The sequence below is a fragment of the Phacochoerus africanus genome, chromosome 6, assembly GCF_016906955.1.
Source record: "Phacochoerus africanus isolate WHEZ1 chromosome 6, ROS_Pafr_v1, whole genome shotgun sequence".
In the NCBI taxonomy this organism is placed as follows: Eukaryota; Metazoa; Chordata; class Mammalia; order Artiodactyla; family Suidae; genus Phacochoerus; species Phacochoerus africanus.
Genome location: NC_062549.1, coordinates 2,826,986 through 2,845,394, shown reverse-complemented (window position 1 = coordinate 2,845,394; position 18,409 = coordinate 2,826,986). Strand labels below are relative to the sequence as shown.

Below are 18,409 nucleotides of genomic sequence, written 5' to 3'. Positions count from 1 at the left end.
GAATGTTATCTGGCTGTTAGAAAAAAAAGGAAGTACTGCTACATGCTACCACGTGGATAAAGCCTTACAACACTATGCCAACTAAAAGAAACCCATCACAAAAGGCCATGTACTGTATGACTCTACTTATACAAAATGTCCAGAAGAGGCAAATCCATAGAAACAGAGCGAACAAGTGACTGTCCAGGCCTGAGCCAAGGGTGGAGTGGGAAGTAACTGCCAACACGTGTGGGGCTTTCCCCCACCCCCCCAAAATACCACTCAATGAATTTATCACATTTATAACACACTGGCTAGCATGCCTGTGCTGCACAGCACATCCTTGCTGCTCATCCATTTTATGCCGAGCAGTTTGTCTCAGTCCTGTTTCTTTCACGCGCCCCTCCCCGAGTCCCTCTCCCCACTGGTAAGCACTAGTTTGTTTTCTACATCTGTGAGTCTGTTTCTATTTTGTTGTATTCATTCATTTATTTTTTAGATTCTGTATATAAATAACAGAGTATTTGTCTTTCTCTGACTTATTTCACTTAGCATACTGTTCTCCAAGTCCATCCATGTTGCTGTAAATGGGAAAATTTCATTCTTTTTAATGGCTGAGTAGTATTTCACTGTATACATACACACCACATCTTCTTTTTTTCTCTTTCCTTTTTTGGGCTGCACCTGCGGCATATGGAAGTTCCCAGGCTAGGGGGAGAATCGGAGCTGCAGCTGCCAGCCTATGCCACAGCCACGGCAACACCAGATTCGAGCCACACCTATGAACTATGCCTCAACTGTGGCAATGCTGGATCCGTAACTCACGAGCGAGGCCTCATGAACACGGTGTTGGGCTTTTAACCCACTGAGCCACAACAGGAACGCCTACCACGCCTTCTTTATCCGTTGTCTGCTGACAAGCACTTAGGTGGCTTCCTTATCTTGGCTTAGAAATAATGCTGCTGTGAACACTGGGATGCACGTGTCTTTTCGAACGAATGTTTTTGTTTTCTTTGCATGTATACTCAGGAGTGGCATTGCTGGGTCCCGTGGCAGTTCTATTTTTAGGCTTCTGAATACCCTCCATACTGTTTTCCACCATGGCTGCACCAGTTTACATTCCCAACGGTGCACAAGGCTCCCTCTTCGCCACACCCTCGCCAAGGTAGGAAGTTGCTCTGCGGAGTAAAGAAAATGTTCCAGGAGTTCCCGTTGTGGCGCAGTGGTTAACCAGTGGTTAACGAATCCGACTAGGAACCATGAGGTTGCAGGTTCGATCCCTGCCCTTGCTCAGTGGGTTAAGGATCCGGCGTTGCCGTGAGCTGTGGTGTAGGTCGAAGACAAGGCTCAGATCCTGCGTTGCTGTGGCTCTGGCGTAGGCCAGCAGCAAAAGCTCTGATTCCACCCCTAGCCTGGGAATCTCCATATGCTGCAGGAGCAGCCCTAGAAAAAGCAAAGACAAAAAAAAAAAAAGAAAATGTTCCAGAATTGACCGTGGTGATGGCCGCACAACCATGTGAACACACTAAGGAACCACTGAATCACCCACTTTGAAAGGGCAAGTGCCCCTGTATGTGAACTGCATTTCAATATAACTATTATTAAGTAAGTAATTTAAAAAATCCACTGATCTCTCCTGGAGGGCAAGTTGGGACAAAGTAATGTTCTTTTCCAGAAAACGCAGGTAAGGGGAATATTGGCTAACTGCTCCTGACTTCGGTCACCTGCTTGTCAATTTCACCCACTGGACCAATCAGCCACGGAATCTATCACTGATGACAGAGGCTGAATGAAAGGTTAAAAATGAATGACAGACGCAGCTCTCAGGAGCTAATCTTGCCATTTTCTGGTTTTTGAACACAGTAAGTGAGGCGACATACATGATAAGCTCCATAAAGAACAACTGAAACTATCTGAAAGAACGAAGGACTCGTGCGGACAAACAGGAGGCAATTTGAATGTACACAGACAGGGCAGCGGGTTGCTGACCACATCACAGGACTTACTGGGCTCGTGTAAGCGCCTTGGTGCACGTCCCCAAACTGGCCCTCTCCAATGCACCGTCCGAGCTCTATCCTCTCCCTCTGAATCTCATAGTCCCTGGCTGCAAAACACGATCCAGACACCAGAAAAATCCTTAGGTGGGACATTCCCAATGCAGAAGACACCGACACATGTCATTTCCTCCTCATCCTCCATGAGTAAAAGTTTCATCAGTAGCACATCATTCTACGAAAATGCTTTAAACAGAGCGGAATTCTCTTAAACAACATTTTAAAAGGAATGTATGTAACTTACGGCACTGGCTGAGTGACTGAAACAATGAGTTTATACAAGGCAGATTGTCTTCACAGTTTTGAATGTCTGCATTAGTTGACATCTATTTGACGCTTTTCTAAATAATTGCTCCAAGTTTATATATTTTTAATCATGTGCTTAATTAATATGTGCTATTAGTTCAGGTATTAATATATGAAGGCTAAAAACCAGTTATTTTAAGCAATTTTTTTATAGGTTACCACAATTGGTAAATGTGGAGGCAACAAGAAATTGTGTCGTAAGTAACTATGTTTTGAAAGTTTAAGAGTTTTCCACTTTATTATAATCCTATCTATATTATTCATGGAGCTAAAAGAGTTTAAAGAGGTAGCTTCTAAAAACTAATTTCAAAATTGATGACTTGGCATCAGTGTTGAACATACCATAAAAGAATCCATAAGAATTTTACACTTTTGAGAATAGATGCCTCAAAGTAATGTGTTAAACTGTTAGGATTTATACAAAACCAATTATTTAGCAGGCTTTTGAGGCACACAGAAAGAAAATACCCACCAGGAACCCAGTAGATGGAGTCTAATCCAATTAACTACTTGGGATTTTCATTTCTTCCACTCAGAAAATTATATATATGAACTGTATACATTCCATTAGCATGATCACCAATGAAATAAAACAACAGCCAAATCTTTAAAAACTTTCTCCCTGGTTTGCCAAATTATAAATCATATAGAAAACTTAACCCCAATTTTCGATGGTTATTCTCCTCTTTAAAATCACTTTAGCTAGTAGTTCCATTGATTTAACAGCATGAGTAAACCAATGAAAAATAGTTTTAAAACAAAAGTTAACTAAAAACTGAAACATCCCATATCATTCCATAGGTTGCAATTGCAAGCAAATGCAGTTATTTTAAAGGAAACCTGTTACCTTCATCTATTCCATAGCTTTCTGTATTGCAATCAAGAGAGAGAAAAATTGAAGACCTTGCTTAGAAATAACTAATAGCAATTAGGTTAACAACAACAAACATGGGGAACACATTTCAATATTTACTCTGTTAACTATTTTAACTAAGAACATGGGTCAAAAAAGAGGACTAAACACAAGTAACATCCTCGAGATAACACAATGGTATAGACAAGGCTTTCCATCTCTATCCTGTAATTCCTAAATGATATGTCACTTTTACGGGGTTCGGATAAAAGCTAGCCATGCTGGACATTTACCACTCAACTACGGATACCATAAGAATAAAAATTTGGATACTCTGCAGGAATGTACAAATGACTAAGTGGCTAACCAAAAATTTAAACCTAAATCTAAACACGTTTCCAAATTGCTATGGCAAGTCAAAATGAACACGGTCAAATCTCAGCCTCTGTTGTAAATCACTGACCCGGGAGCTCTTGAAAGGAGGTCCCCACCCCGCGAATGCACCACACCTGAGGGGAATGAGCTGCTCCTCTTTATTTTGGTAACTCTCCAAATGCATACGGAACGCAAAGTTAAACACATTTACACCTGGGGCAAAGCATTTGCCTGTTTTTTACATGTTTTTACAGGGGCAAACATTTCTTTTACAAATACACGGAGCTCTTCTGGAGTTGGGACATCAGATGTTGAATGATGAAGGCCTCTGAGTCTGGAAGGTGGACGCCTGATTGGGCCTCTGCAGGAGGAGGCTTAACATTTTCTTTTAGGGAGACGAAATTTCAAGGGCACCTCCAACTCAAGAGCAGGGACCATGCTCCTGACTTTCCTCACCAACAAGCCGCACACAGAGAAGCAGCGTGTTTACATCCGCTGAGTAGCAGATCAGCAGGCGGCTGAGGAGGCACTCGCCCTGCACCCCGCTCTGAGCCGGAGAACCGGATGCGGGAAGCTCTCTATGATTGTTTAGTCAAGGGCAACAGAAGCTTCAAAGGGGAAATGCACGCCATTCAATATGCATATTCAAAGAACTGTGTATGTACACATGTGTACATGGATTTAGCTTTAAATACCGACTTTCTCTCTAACTGATAAAGGCGCTATGATCAGAGAGGCAGAAGACAAGACTACAACCCCCCTGTAACTAAACTGACTTATCATAGATGTCTGAGTCCCAGGCGTCTGACGCAGCCGTGGACACACACAACACGGAATTCTGAGGGCTGACAAAGTGTTTCTGTTAAGCACTCAGTAAGGTATTAAAGGTAGGTCTGGAAAGACAATATTTAAAACCTTTAAGCGTGAGGCACTTAAAAGTTCAGCGTCTGTCAAATCTCCAAGCGCAAAAGCAGACGTCTACTCACTCGAGGGCATGGTGTAAGTATCTTCTTCATCTATAATCTCCGCATAGTCGTCTGTTTCTGCAGGAGAGGAAACAGATACGTTGGAAGCGGTCAGATACTCGACCCCCTGGCCTTTCATAGGATTTGAAAAGGCAAAGTGATCTGCCTAAAGCCTCTACGATGCCGACACATTCTTAAAACACTATTACTCAGTTTTTGTTCACACATGAGTCATTTATGGAAATAAAAGTGACATCATGGTCCAACATGTTCTAATACACAGACTTGTCCCCCAGGGAGCACACACAGCTAACAGAGAAAGCCCTTGTGAAGAACAGAAAGACAGGAAACAAGGCTGGATGACTCACACCCACCACCTCGCTGCTCCGGCTGCAAAACCTTCCCCCAGCTGTACCAGATTCATGTTTAAAACCACTCTGCTGTCACGGCGAGTTCGCCACTCAAGACCGGTGCCTCAGAACACGGCTCGGATCCCAGTGGTGACTCAAGCGCACAGCGCGGGGGGACGGTCGCTGTGGAAGCAGGTGGCAGGCTGACTCTGAGGAGAGGAACTGGGCTAACGTAGGCCCTCCGCTCAGCGTGAGAGCAACCATGAATTTCCCTCTTGTAACTTTCCGCTCATAGAGTTAAACGGTTCATATGTATATATATTTTTTTTAATGGCTGCACCCGAGGCATATGGAGGTTCCCAGGCTAGGGGGTCCAATCAGAGCTGCAGCCGCTGGCCTACACCACAGCCACGCCAGATCCGAGCCGTGTCTGCGACCTACACCATAGCTCACGGCAGTGCTGGACCCTTAACCCGCTGAGCGAGGCCAGGGATCAAACCTCAGGGTTACTACTGAGATTCGCTTCCGCTGGGCCACGGCGGGAACTCCGAAACTGTTCACGCTAAGGTCAAAGGGTATCAGATGTGCCAGGAAGACTAACGTGAGGACAAAGAGCATCTTAAGACGCGTTCTCTTCCGAGCGCACATCGAGGACTTCTGATGCTCCCGCTGACCGCTTTCGGGACGGCAGCACCTTCAAGGGCCCTCACCACGTTCCTGGAGGGAACTCCGCTTGAAGGAAACAACCACTCCCTTGGACAACTGTGCTGAAAAAGCCCATAGGTCCTGTTTGCCTCTTTCTGGAAAGAGGAAAACCGTTAGTAGCTCTGAGCACAAGGGATTGAGCTGCTGGCCAGGAAAGGAAGGGCAGGTCCTGAACTTTCCTTTGGAAAATCTAACCCCAGAGAAAGTAAAAGCTAAAGAACTAAAAGTCCTTTCTTCGGTGCTATTATTCCTTCGTTCATATATTAAAATTACAGACAGCAAAGAAACTAGAGAAGGTACACAGTTTATAGTCACGAGCATACCGACTGTTCCGCAGACTGCTATGGCAATGGCCAAGACAAAATCTAAGGGTAACTGGAAGAATTCATTTCTGAATTTGTAATCATCTATCATTGAAAGTGAATTAAGTAAGAAAAAAATTTCAACTGGCGGAATGTAAAATCACTAAGTCAGCTAAGACATTTAGCAAATGTGAACTATTTCTTTTTTTTTCTTTTTCTTTTCTTTTTTAAGGCCACACCTGCAGCATATGGAGATTCCTAGGCTAGGGGTCTAAACAGAGCTGCTGCTGCCGACCTACACCACAGCCACAGCAACACCAGATCCGAGCCGCATTTGTGACTACACCACAGCTCACAGCAATGCTGAATCCTTAACCCACTGAGCAAGGCCAGGAATTGAACCTGCAACCTCATGGTTCCCCGTCAGATTTGTTTCTGCTGCACCAAGATGGGAACTCCCCAATGTATTTCTAAGTCTTGTCTGACAGGCAGATAATTAATATCATTCTTTTTTTCTTTAGGCTGCACTTGCCACATGTGGAAGTACCCAGGCCAGGGATCGAACCTGCGTCACAGCAGTGACCTGAGCCACAGCAGTGACAACACAGGATCCTTAACCCATGGAGCCATCAGGGGACTCCTGTATTATTAGTCTCATGTTTAAAAATAATCTTACTTTCAGAATTAATGAAAAAAACTTATTTAATCTACCCCAACTCTTAACATTCTTATATTCCCACAGTTCTCCCTCTTATCCTGCTCTCAGCGAGGACAAGAAGAGTAAGTGGTAGGTTCTGGGCCTTGCTTTTGTGACTGTGGAACTAAACCTGGGGACACAAGGGTGCTGCTCAGGCAGTAAGAAACAGGACCAGGCAGAGGGTGTCTGCTCACAGCTGAGGTCACACAGATGTACCCTCAGCATTTATTCCGCAGCTGGACAAGCCGCTCCGCGCCGCTCCCTCAGAAGCACATGCAAGCAAGGCTGCGTCTCCACCAAAGCCAGGCCTCCCCTTGCTGCCTCCTGCACACAGAGCAAACACATCACTGAGCGGGTGGGGCAGGATCCTGGCAGTGAAGCAGCCCAGCCTGCTTGCCTCTGCCTCTCACCCCGGCTGTGCTGTTACCAGGATGGCTCCAGAATCTTCAGTACCCCATGCCCCTGGCTCTTTGCTCCAAGGAGACATCATGGACCCATCAACCCCACAGGCACTGAAGCGTGACAAGGCGCCTATCTCCTTGGGAGCTGGGTCTGCCACCTGAGTGACGGTCAGGACGCTGTCCCAACAGCAAAGCTATGCCGCCTGCCAAGGGCCAGTGCTCAAAGCCTGTGCTGCTCTCAGCAGGGCCCCACCAGGTCAGAGACCCCCTTCACCTCCTCCTCCTCCTCAACACCATGGCCAGCAGCCACCTGACTTCCTCCACTGCCCTCCGGAGCGGAGCCCCCAGGGCGGAGAAGCCCTGGTCTGAATGTTTACAGCTATTCTCAGGCCCAGCCCAGGGCACGGGCTCTGTCAATACTTGCTGAACGAGAAGCAGTGCATTTCAACCGCGCAGTGAGGGGACTGCATGTCCGCATGAACTGAGGTGAGGAGGCCAAGCCAGGGCACCTGTGGCCGGCAGGCGGGCCCCAGCCACACTTCGGGGTGACCCACTTGGCCTTGGCAGGCACTGCACCCGTGGGGCTTCAGCTGTGCCCTCACGTGTGAGATGAGGCCCCGGCAGCAGGCACTGTCGCGATGACTGTGGGGATGCCTATAAACTGCCTGGTGGTCCTGCACACAACAGGTGGCTGAGAGACGGGAGCCCCTCATCTGGCTTCTGAGGCCCCCCCCCGGAAGGAGCCTTCCTGCTGGGGCAGAAACGGCTTCCAGGACCGCCTCTCCTCAAAAACCCTCGGTGGAGATGCCAGCCTCCGAGGCAGCTCACAAAGAGTGAAAATGAAACGGCTCGTAAATGGACCTGGGAAAACTGGGTTGCCCATGTGCTTAAATTAAGCCATGAATCACAGGCAGGAGCCTGCGGTTTTTTTTTTTTTTTTTTTTTTTTTCCTGCTGCTATGAGAACTCTGCATAGAAATGCTGGGGTTACCCAAATGACCTGGCATCACTCGCAAAGATGTGGGTGTGGACGCGGACGCTGTGACGTCATGTGAACAGAGAATTTTCACTGCTGTGTCCTCATGACTTGGTTCTCATGGGGCAGGGTCAACATTGCTGAAGACACGTGGACCCCCAAAGATCCACGTGACCTATATAGGGCTTTTCAAGTGGGAATATTTAGCCTACTTCTCCAAGAATGCTTTTTTTTTTTTTGCGGCCACACCTGTGTGGAAGTTCCCGGGCTAAGGGTCAAGTGGAGCTGCAGCTTTTAGCCTACAGCACAGCCGCAGCAACGCCAGATCCAAGCCACATCTGCAACCTATGCAGCACCTTGCGGCAACAATGGATCCTAAACCCACTGCATTCTCAGGAACACTATGTCAGGTTTGAACCTGCTGAGCCACAATGGGAAGGCAATCTAAGAATTCTTTATTTTATTTTTTTAGGGCTGCACCCCTAAAAAAGTGGCATATGGAGGTTTCCAAGCTAGGGGCTGAATCGGAGCTACAGCTGCCAGCCTACTCCACAGCCGCAGCAACGCCAGATCTGAGCTGTGTCGGTGACCTACGCCACAGCTCATGGCAGCACCAGATCCTTAACCCACTGAGTGAGGCCAGAGATCAAACCCGCATCCTCATGGACACTAGTTGGATTTGTTTCCGATGCACCATACCAGGAACGCCTAAGAATTCTTGACACTGATTCGGTTCTATCTTCTATTTTTCTTTCCTGGCATTTAGAATTATGGGACAGTATAGCACCAATATGAGAGGTACTTTTACATACTCAAGGGCCCTTACAAAACTGGAGTCCAGCCTGAAACCGCCTGGGCCCCCAAAGTGATGGCAAAAGAGAAAGAAAATATCAATGACAAGGAACCAGATTCACGATCTGGGCACAAACAAGGAAAGCGGCCCAGCAGCCCGGGACCAGTTGGTCTCAACCCCCTGGTCACCAGCGCCCTTACCCGCACAACAGCGAAGCCAGTCCCACTGATGTTCTGAGTCCCCCCCGTGCCTCGGGAGCCAGGTCGGAAAATGCACGCGTGCAGGGACCTCCGAGAGTGAGCAGGAGGTGCTAACTAGTTGCCAAAGAGCCACCGCTCTGGCCTAAGCTCTCAAAGCTGCTGGCTTAAGTCCTGGGAAGCAGATGCGCTTTCCCAAGTTGTGTTTAGTTAAGATCTTCCACTGCAAGGGCTTTGCTCATGATGTCATCAACCCGCCACAAAACGGACACATGATGCTGGAACCGTCAGCGACCGTCGTCTTTGATGTCATCATCAGGAAAAAATGCACCCCCCGCATTTTAGTTTACAAGCCCTCACTCCATGTTAGAAAGAGCGCAAAGCTTCATGCAGGCAGCACACAGAGGAGACGGAGACACAGACACGACGTGACCTGTGAACCTCCAGTCCATGAGGTGACAGCCTCGACAGCCTGAGCAAGCCTCCCCCTCACTTCTGCTGAGCTTTCTCTCACTGGCTCATCTGCGGGACCCTGAAAGTCATTCCCCGCCTCCCCTCGCCGCCGCCTCACTCGGGGCTGCAGCCCACGGCCTCTGCACGTGGGCGACGGCGTCCACACCGCCACCAGTTCCTGCTGAGTGGCACCGCTTGGAACACTTTCCTTCATCTCTACAGTTTCAATAATGAAATCTTCACACCACGCTCTGCACATATACCCAACTGGAGTGGACCTCGGAGATGTGCGGCAGAAACTGAGTTACCCGTCTCAGGCCAAAGCCTTGAGCAGCTGTGAAGAGACCATCATTCCTTCACACCATCATGTTTTCATGCTTGTTTTGTTGGATCAGAGCCACATTTTGCCTTTTCCATTGAATAACGAATGATATTTAGATCCATTAAGTCATTATCTCATATTAGTAACAAAAACGTGAAAATAAGTATTACCGTCCCCACTAATTTCATCTGTAGCTCCAGGTGGCATGCAAAGAAAGGGGAGGGAGAGAGGGGGAGGAAAGGGGGGGAGAGAGGGAAAACACACTATTAAAATGACAAGCAAATCAAAGCGTAAGGAAAACACAAAAATTACCACCACCACCCCAGTCTACTTCAAGAGACGAAAGAAAGACTGCAGGAGTAAGGGTGTTACCCGCCTCGGGCATTGTGCAAGTTTGGGGCCCTGCACACATTATCCCAAGTGAGAGCAGTGCTGCAGAGTTTAAGAGGTTTCTGCCACACTAAGCAAAACTAATTGGATTGCCTCTCACAGTTCAATGTTAAAAATGACTCTAGTTTCCTGAAAAAGAATTTGCATCCCCTCAGCCAGACATGAGAACCACTGGTCATTAACGTGTATGCCGAACAACAATCAGTGTGCTTCCTCCAGGGAGCCAACCACGATTTCAGCTGCTGCAGGGCGGGCGGAGGGCAGCCTGCACAGCAGCGTGCGGAGTACGGCCCCTGGGCCCTGCGGAAGAGGGTCATTTCCCTCTCACGGTGCGGCAGAAATGACCGCGCCAATTATTACCCATAATTTTTCCTTTCCTTAGAAGACTCTCCAAGTACCCCTGGATATCTGCCCCCAAAGCATGAACAGGAGAGCCCTGGAGCTCACTCTGGCCGTCCCCCCTTCGGCTGCATGCCGTATTAGGAAACCCAGGATGCAGAGATGTGGGAGCTGCCGGGCCCTTCGGCAAAACGCTAAGACCCCACAAGTGAAACCGGGAAGCGCCTTTTTGCCCTGTCATGCATTTAAACACCAGCCAACGGGCAAACAAAGAGTCTGCTATCAGGAGAGCAGCCCACAGATAGTCACCGCAAACCGCGGCCTGCTAGGCAGCAGACAGCACGCCAGTGACCCCAAAAAAGGCACAATCTACAAGCATCTGGTTAGACTGCTGCCTGGGGCGCTGTGGTTATGAAGAGTCTGTGCAAATGAATGCAGTACCCGTAGAAGGAGGCTCATGGGAACAGAAGACCAAAGGGAGAAAGCGCCTAGCTTTCTTAACTTTATGGTGGCAGTGACTGACTCCTTTACAGAGAGGCAGGAGGAGGAAAGAGAAAAACAGAAACGCATTATTTCAATACAAAAGAAAACAGGTTACATTTTAGGCACATCTATAAAAACAAATACAAAATTGCAATGCTTTCAGGCGGCTATTGGCATACTTTATTTCTTAATAAAATAGACCTGAGTTTTTAAAAACATTACTATTTTAAAATGCAATTTTCCCTCTTAGCAAAGATTAGCACTAGATACAGAAACTTCCAGCGAGACATAAAGGGAGCTGCTCACTCCACAGCTGAGTAAAGGCACAGAGACCTTTGCAAATAACAAAACTGACACAAAGTGAAACCAGACCAAAAAAAACCCCAATAATTCAAGACTCTTGTGAACACTTATCATTCAACCACAAAGAAAAAATTGCTGAAAACTGGCAGATCCTGATTTGTGGAAGAGCTTTATGAGCTATTTCCCCCAAATCACCAGCACAGACACATACTGCATGTATCCCCCTTAACTAAGCTACCTTAACATAAACAACTGGTGACAAGGCTCTGAATACACAGAAAGCTGAGCCCCTCCCTACTAGCATCCTGTGTTCATTCATTCTCCATCACGGAGGCCGGCTTGTTCGCTGTCAGGCACCTGCTGGATGACAAGACACATCCCAGCCTCCTGGGAGCACCCAGCACAGTGAAACGGAGAAGCAAAGATACAGGACACTAAGGGCAACAGTGGACACGACAAAGTGAGGTCAAAACAAGGGAGGTACAACCCTTTAAACTGCAGCAGTGACAACATGGGACAGGACAGACACAGGGGGCATGCCAAATTTAACTGTAGATCCACAGCGTCCCATCAAGAAAGGCTGTGACAAACGGATAGCAGCTGCCAGCACCATCCAGGCATGAAACAACGTGATCCCAAGGGGCGACTGTGGCTGGCAGGGACGAGGCCTGAGAGCTGGGAGTGGTGGGCTCCCGGGGGTGGGATGGGGGGCAGGCAGAGAACCAGAAGAGCGGGGGGTGGAGAGGGCTTTCAGCTGATGGAGAGAGGGTGGGGCAGGCGACAAGCGAGGGGGCCTGGGCTGGTGGGATGATCTGGCTCCCACCTGATGGGCGCTTTCCCAGCTCAGCATGAAACTATCATGCAAGAGGCAGCGCCAGGGTCCCATCGCAGGTATGTGGGCCCAACCAAAGCAAGGGAGGCGGCGTCCTTGCCATTAGGGCTCAGCTGCATCAAGGCCGATGTAGGACAGAGAGCTGGGCTCTGCCAAATAAGCAGGTGAAGACCAGGCAGGGCGTGGGTGATGGGGCAATGCCAGGGAGCCTAGGCCTGGCCCAGGGCTGCTGGGCTGTAAGGGGCCAGTGGGTGGAAGGGCAGCATCCTGGAGTCAGAGGGCTGCTGGAGCTGGGTACTCCAGAGAACAAGCTAGCGAACAGGGCAGGGCGCCACGGGTGAGGGCCTGCTGGTGCCGAAATCAGCGGCCCTGGCCAGGCTCAGGCCTGTGGGGGTGGCTGGGGCGAGGCAGAAGGGACCGTCCACTGGCAACACCGGAAGCATCCAGAACAGGAGGAGCGATGGGTGCTGGGCACTCTGAGGGAGGACAGTCCAGAAGGGTAACGAGAGGCAACGGATGCTCAGCCCCCTCCAGTCCTAGTGCTGCAGCGGCTCCGAGAGGAAACAGAGCCATGGCCACGTGGCGAGAGGGCAGCAGTGCCCTCAGGGCAGGGGCCAGTCTGGGGAGGGGCAGGTGGCCACAGGCTCAGATGGAGGCTGTGACACAGGAGCCTCCGGAGGTGTGCGCAGAAGGGCCGGGAGGGACCAGGTGTGAACGGTGCACAGGGCGCGAGGCTGGCCTGGCGGGTCAGGGCCGCTCAGCACCCTCAGTCACACACGTGGAGCCAGGGTGCCCGCGGACCACCTCTCCTCAGACGTCGCGGGCGAGTGATGACAAGCACTGTGCTCCGGGAAGAGTCCTTCCAGCAAACCGTCTCCCCGGGGTGGTCGTGGGAAGCCCCCCGTCGCCGGCAACGTTACAGATCCATGAATTCATAACGATGCTCAAACAAGAAAACCCTGCAGAACAACAACCGCCTCTGGCTAGGGAGGGAACACACGGCTCTCAGCAGTGGCAAACTGAAGGAAAGAACAGGGCAATTTTCTTCTCTTTCCAGAAAGAACCATTTCTCATGGTAACTAAACGGATAGGAGAGGGTTGCCCTTATACCAGCTGGAGTTGCTGATGTGTGCCTGCAATAGGATTGGCGGCGTCTCAGGAGCACTGGGACGCAGGTTTGATCCCCAGCACAGTGGGTTAAGGATCTGATGTTGCAACTGCGGCTCGGATTTGATCCCTGGCCTAGGAACTTCATATGCCACAGGGCGGCCGAAAAGGAAAAAAAGCCTAACAGCTAAATAAACCAAGAGGACGTGAGGGCACGTATTGCTACTGTGTGCCCCTGATGAGACCCAAGCACGAGTGTCAGCAGCTGCCGGGGGATGCTCACGGGAACTTTCTAACAAACGGACAGCAGACCAAGCCTGACGATGGGCCTCTTGTCACCGAGACGGCCGGATGGTGCTTCCCCTGCGGCGTATTCCTGTATAAGCCAGATCGTTGAGCCCGAATCTGAGCAAACTTCTCTCGCTCCTAACGACCATCCTATAGGAAGTTCAGGAATACAGGGGCTGAGAGGACCCGGCTCGACACAGTGCGACGGGGCTGCAATCAGCCAGACCCAGGCTGTGGAGACACGGCCTAAGTGACACACTTCCTTCAACAGGGAAACTGCCTGCCTTTTCAAGAAAAGAAACAGAGAAAAAAGGGAGCCCAGGGCACAGAGATCGGAGGAGACAGGAGACACACCCCAGGTCCCCCAGCACTGCTCGTCTGACCCCTGACTGGTGATGCCGGTTGGGAAACCACTTAACCTGGGAATCAGACGCTGACCAGAGTTGGTGTCGAGGAGCTGCCGCTGCCTTTCTGACAACACGACAACACTGCTGTAAAGAGTCCTCATCTTTGAGAAACCTTTGGGGATGGGGAGCCTCAGACGCGCTTTAAGACAGTCAGTGAGGACTGCGTGTCTGCGTCAGTGGGCGGAGGCAGAGCTGGAGGATGGCTGGTTTGTAGCCACCCAGCCTGGCGGGAGACTCCGAGGATCACGGGCCAAGTCTACTCGCTCTGCTTCCGCGCACGTCTGGAGTTTCCTATGATAGAAATTTACAAAAAACTAAAATTCAAAAGCATAACAATATCCAGTTCACATGGGCTCTTGCTTGTAAAAATATCGGCTTCATCTTATCTTGACTCATGTAGTTTCATCTTAGTAAATTCCACAACTATCATGCAGCCATGCCATGTGATTAGGAAGCCTTGAGGTTAAGTTCTAGAACTTATATTTTACAAGTTTCCAGCCTTCCTTTAGGTTCTCTCATGAAGGAAAACAAGAAAAACTGGGTCTTTGGATGCTAGCAATATTTGTTTTTTATATTCAACAAGATGATACTTGGGCTTCTGGTATCGTACTAATACATTTGAAAAAGGATTATTAAAGTTTCTTATTATTGTGTTAATAAGTTTAGCAAGAGGATTAAGCTGGTTCATCAGCCAAGCAGACCCAAGCGCTGGCTGTGGGGACCCCATCCCTCACCAGGTGGGCAACCTGGGCACTCTACTCCAGAAGCAGAGGCCACGGCGCAGACTTTTGGGGCCTGGAAAGAGTTTGCAAAAGGAAACTCCCCTTTAAATGCCTGTCCTGCTCAGGACTGCCGGGCTCTCAGCTGGCTGCTCCCTGCCTGTGCTGCCCCTCCAGAGCCTGCAGCTGAGAGGCCAAGGCCAACGCCAACGCCAGGGTGACAGGTAGGAAGCCAGTCTAGCTCTGGGTCCTTCTCAGGGCAAAACCCTAAGGCACATGACGGAGCTACTTCAGTACCCACGTGACCCCAGAGCGAAGGTCTCAACCCCTTAGAAACCAGAGAGAAGAGGGATGCGCTTAAGCATCAGCCTTGGGTCTCAGAAGCGGCCCTCAGGGCGAGGCGGGGGGCGCACGGTGGGGCGCTGGGACGATCCCCCACGTTCACCCGCGGCACCGTCAGCCACCCTGGCCCTGCCCAGACAGACAAGTGGAGCCTCTCCCGGCTGGGTTTCTCCAAACACCAGACTGATTACAAAACCCTAGTCACGACTGCCGGAATGGGAGAATTCCCAGTAAGCCAGGACTAAGAATACGTCAGCCCCCCGCGCCCCCCCCCCCCCGATATTTACCGCCATGTGCACGTGAAAACAAGCAGCGGTGTTAACTTGATTAAAAATGTCATAAAGCATGTAATTTACAAAAACTAACTTTACATGTACTAGGTGACAAGAGTCTAAATTAGGGCACTTAAAAAAATTCCTAAAAGCTTTCACTGCAATCAAACTTTCAGCACAGACAGAGACTAGCTGCTAAATCAGAGCATTCTCAAAAGTGAAAATAGGGTGTAAACAGAAAAAGAAGCTCTACCAAAACTGAACACAGGGCAGACTTTTGGATTCTACCAAGATCCGTAATGAGTCAGCACCTCACTATGCCTGACAGATGGGAAGGAACCTCTACTGAAACCACACTCGGACCCTCCCAAAGCACCCCCTCCATGCAGGAACACCTCGGCTCCCCCGGGACTGAGTGCGGTCTGTGGCGCCCAAGACCTGGGTCTCCGTCGGGCTCTCTGTGAGCCGGCTAGGCTCGGAGCGTCATCTCCTCATCTGTAAAGTGGGAACGTCGCGAGGAAGGCTGCCTGAAGGTGTAAACCGGATTACGCTTGGGCCTGGGCCCGGCAGACTCTCTGAGCCCCATTCGCATGTAAATGACCGCTGGCTTTTACAGAGCAGTGGCCCAGCAATGAATGAATAATAATTAACGACTAGTGACTACTAATTACCATGGGCTATACATGTATCACCTTATAGTTTATAGAACTTTCCAGCCTACAAACTACTTTTACAGACGTAAAGTAGCTGTCTTAGAATTTCTAATGAGCGGCTTAATGCAAATAACATTTATTTTGTTAAGCATACTTTAGAACAATTTTTACTCACGAACTTGAAAACCTTAAGGTACTCTTAAATAAATGGGGTAATGTTGCATGATAAACCACCACACCAAAAGAATCCATCACAAAGTAAAGTAAAAATTTTTAAAACGTGTAAGAAATACCGAGAAAGCGTCATCACAAAGCAGTGCACTTGCTCACCACCAAGGGCTCAACAGAGACAATCAAACCAAACACTTGCAACCAAAGACGAAGTTACTGCACTGGCTGTCAGGACAGACAGGCGAGATAAAACCACTTTCCGACCCCAGTCCCACTGTTACACCCACACATGGGACAGGAGCCAGGGCCACAGGGTAGGGCGCCGCCAGTGTTCCCCATACTTCCGTTACACTTGGGTCCTACTGCTTGACGAGGTGCCTGCTTATTGAAAACAAAACCCTAAAGACCCTAAAACACAAAAACCAACCTAGCAGAAACCAAGGTTTATGCCTTTGAAACATTAAAAACGCAGCTTTACTCCCTGGTTCTCCTTGGAAGTACCGCCTTCCTGGGGAAGCGTCACTCATACGAAGGCTGCTCAAGCCCCGTCCCTGTGACCTTCCTCACGGGTCCTCAGTGTAAGGACGGCCCCTCGGCTCTAGCTCTAACTGGGCTCCAGCACAAGCACACATCTCCTAAAAACGCAGGCTTAAATGACTAAAAAAAACTAGTCTAGAAAATGTGCCCTCCGAAAAACGTGCCCAGGGAGAGAGGCACTACTCTGCTAGATACTGACTCCTACAGAGAAACTCTGTCCAGATTTCAAAGATAAACTGCATCTACTCCCCATCAACTGTAACTCTGCTCTTACTGATGATCTAGTAATGACATTTTCTGGCAATGAGATGTAAAGGAGGGCCTTGTCCCTGGTCCCTGGGATTCAAGGGTATGGCCTCGTTTCCCAGCCAGGGACCCATCAAGAGCTGAGAACTGTCTGCAGGCACCTGGACACTCTTCCTGCTGGCCAGCTTCCACGCTTTGCCCCAAACCTCTCAGGATAGCATCAGGAACAACTCACAGCAACCAGCTCATGGGGTCATTTGAGAGTCCAACAAGGTCATGGCTCACTTGGAGGAACCCTGCCTTTCTTCCTCCTGTCCCCAGCACGGCTCCGTCACTTGCTCAGGCATCCATCGACTCATTTTAAAACAACCACTAAAGACTAGGTTCCAGACAGCAGATGACAAACAGGGCATGTCTAGACTGTGTTGGGGCCCCAAATCACCACATCTAGTTAGTGAGGTGCATGGTGGGCCAGAGAACTCTGAGGAAGAAGGGGCTGGAGTACCAGGGGAGGCTTGCAGGAGGTGGCGGCATCCGAAACCCGCCTAGAAGACCAGGAAGGGACTTCCAGTTAGGAATGCCAACAGGGGCCTTGGCCAAGTCCCACTTTCTCCACCTTCCCGAGGGACTCTGCATCTGCACTGGGGGGTCGTCTCCCTTGAACTGTTACGAGGAGGGCAGCGACGACCTGAGTTCAACCCTAGCGCCACCACCTTCGAGCTGTGTGACCCCGAACAGGCTCACTCGCCTCTCTGAACTTCCTTCCTCCTGTCTGTGAAATGGGGAGATGACAAAGGCCCTGAGCGGCTGTTGCAGGGAGTAAACCACATGGCGTCTAAGGCTCTGCAAACCCCCGGGCGCTTAGTGAAAACACGTGACCTCTCAACTGCGCGTGCCCTGGACTGCCCTGCCCGTGGCACCTCTGCCGCGCTCTTGCCACGCCAACTGGCGCCTGGATCTGCCAAGCTCCTGCTTTGGGGCCCAGTGCGTGCTGCCCTGCAATGTCTGCAGACTCCGACTCCTACGGCATTCGGTCACCTGCTCAGAGAGGCTTTTCTTGAGCATGGCTTTAAACGGCGCCCACTCCTCTCTCTCCATTTATCTGCTTTGCTTTAATTCTGTCTCCTCCATAGGACGTCAGTGCCACAAGGTAAGGGACCCAGCCCCGCTCACTGTCGTTCCCCAGCATCTGGAATAGCAGGGGGCACTCAGTAAAGATGTGCTGCCTGAATTAATGTAAAATGGGACACGTGCAGCTGGAGAAACAGCCACATTGGAGGGAATGGGTAGGTCACACCAGGAGAGCAAGCCACCGCAGCTGGCACACGGTCAGACTGAGCCTCAGCCCACCAGCCTGGAGACCCCGGAGTGGCCACTCTCCCCTCGGAGTCAGCCCTGCACCCGCGTGGTAAAGAAATAACCTTGCAGCTAGGCCACAGTCCTGTTCTCCAGCGGGCACCCTAATCGCCTGTGGGCCAAGGTAAAAGCACAGGCTCCTGGCTGGTAACGTGCTGTTTTACAGGCTTCGTGGAAGACACACAAAAAGCACACTTGAACCACACTTGTGAGTCCAACTCGACGGAAGAGCGGGCC

At 49.9% G+C, this 18,409-nt stretch overlaps 1 protein-coding gene across 29 annotated transcripts in view; it reads right to left on the bottom strand.

Moving 5' to 3' along the window:
• The window catches only part of PTK2 (protein tyrosine kinase 2), a 238,606-nt gene that overhangs the window by 65,075 nt on the left and 155,122 nt on the right, over positions 1-18,409 (bottom strand). For 11 of the 29 annotated variants that reach the window (XM_047783164.1, XM_047783185.1, XM_047783163.1 and 8 more), the window contains 4 exons: positions 10,898-10,981; positions 4,554-4,610; positions 3,187-3,207; positions 1,986-2,083 (listed from right to left, as the gene is read on the bottom strand). In XM_047783164.1, the coding sequence (XP_047639120.1) occupies positions 1,986-2,083; positions 3,187-3,207; positions 4,554-4,610; positions 10,898-10,981 (260 nt within the window). Of the gene's footprint in view, positions 1-1,985; positions 2,084-3,186; positions 3,208-4,553; positions 4,611-10,897; positions 10,982-18,409 lie in introns of those variants that run through there. The other 18 variants (XM_047783176.1, XM_047783177.1, XM_047783180.1 and 15 more) reach the window with 4 other exon arrangements.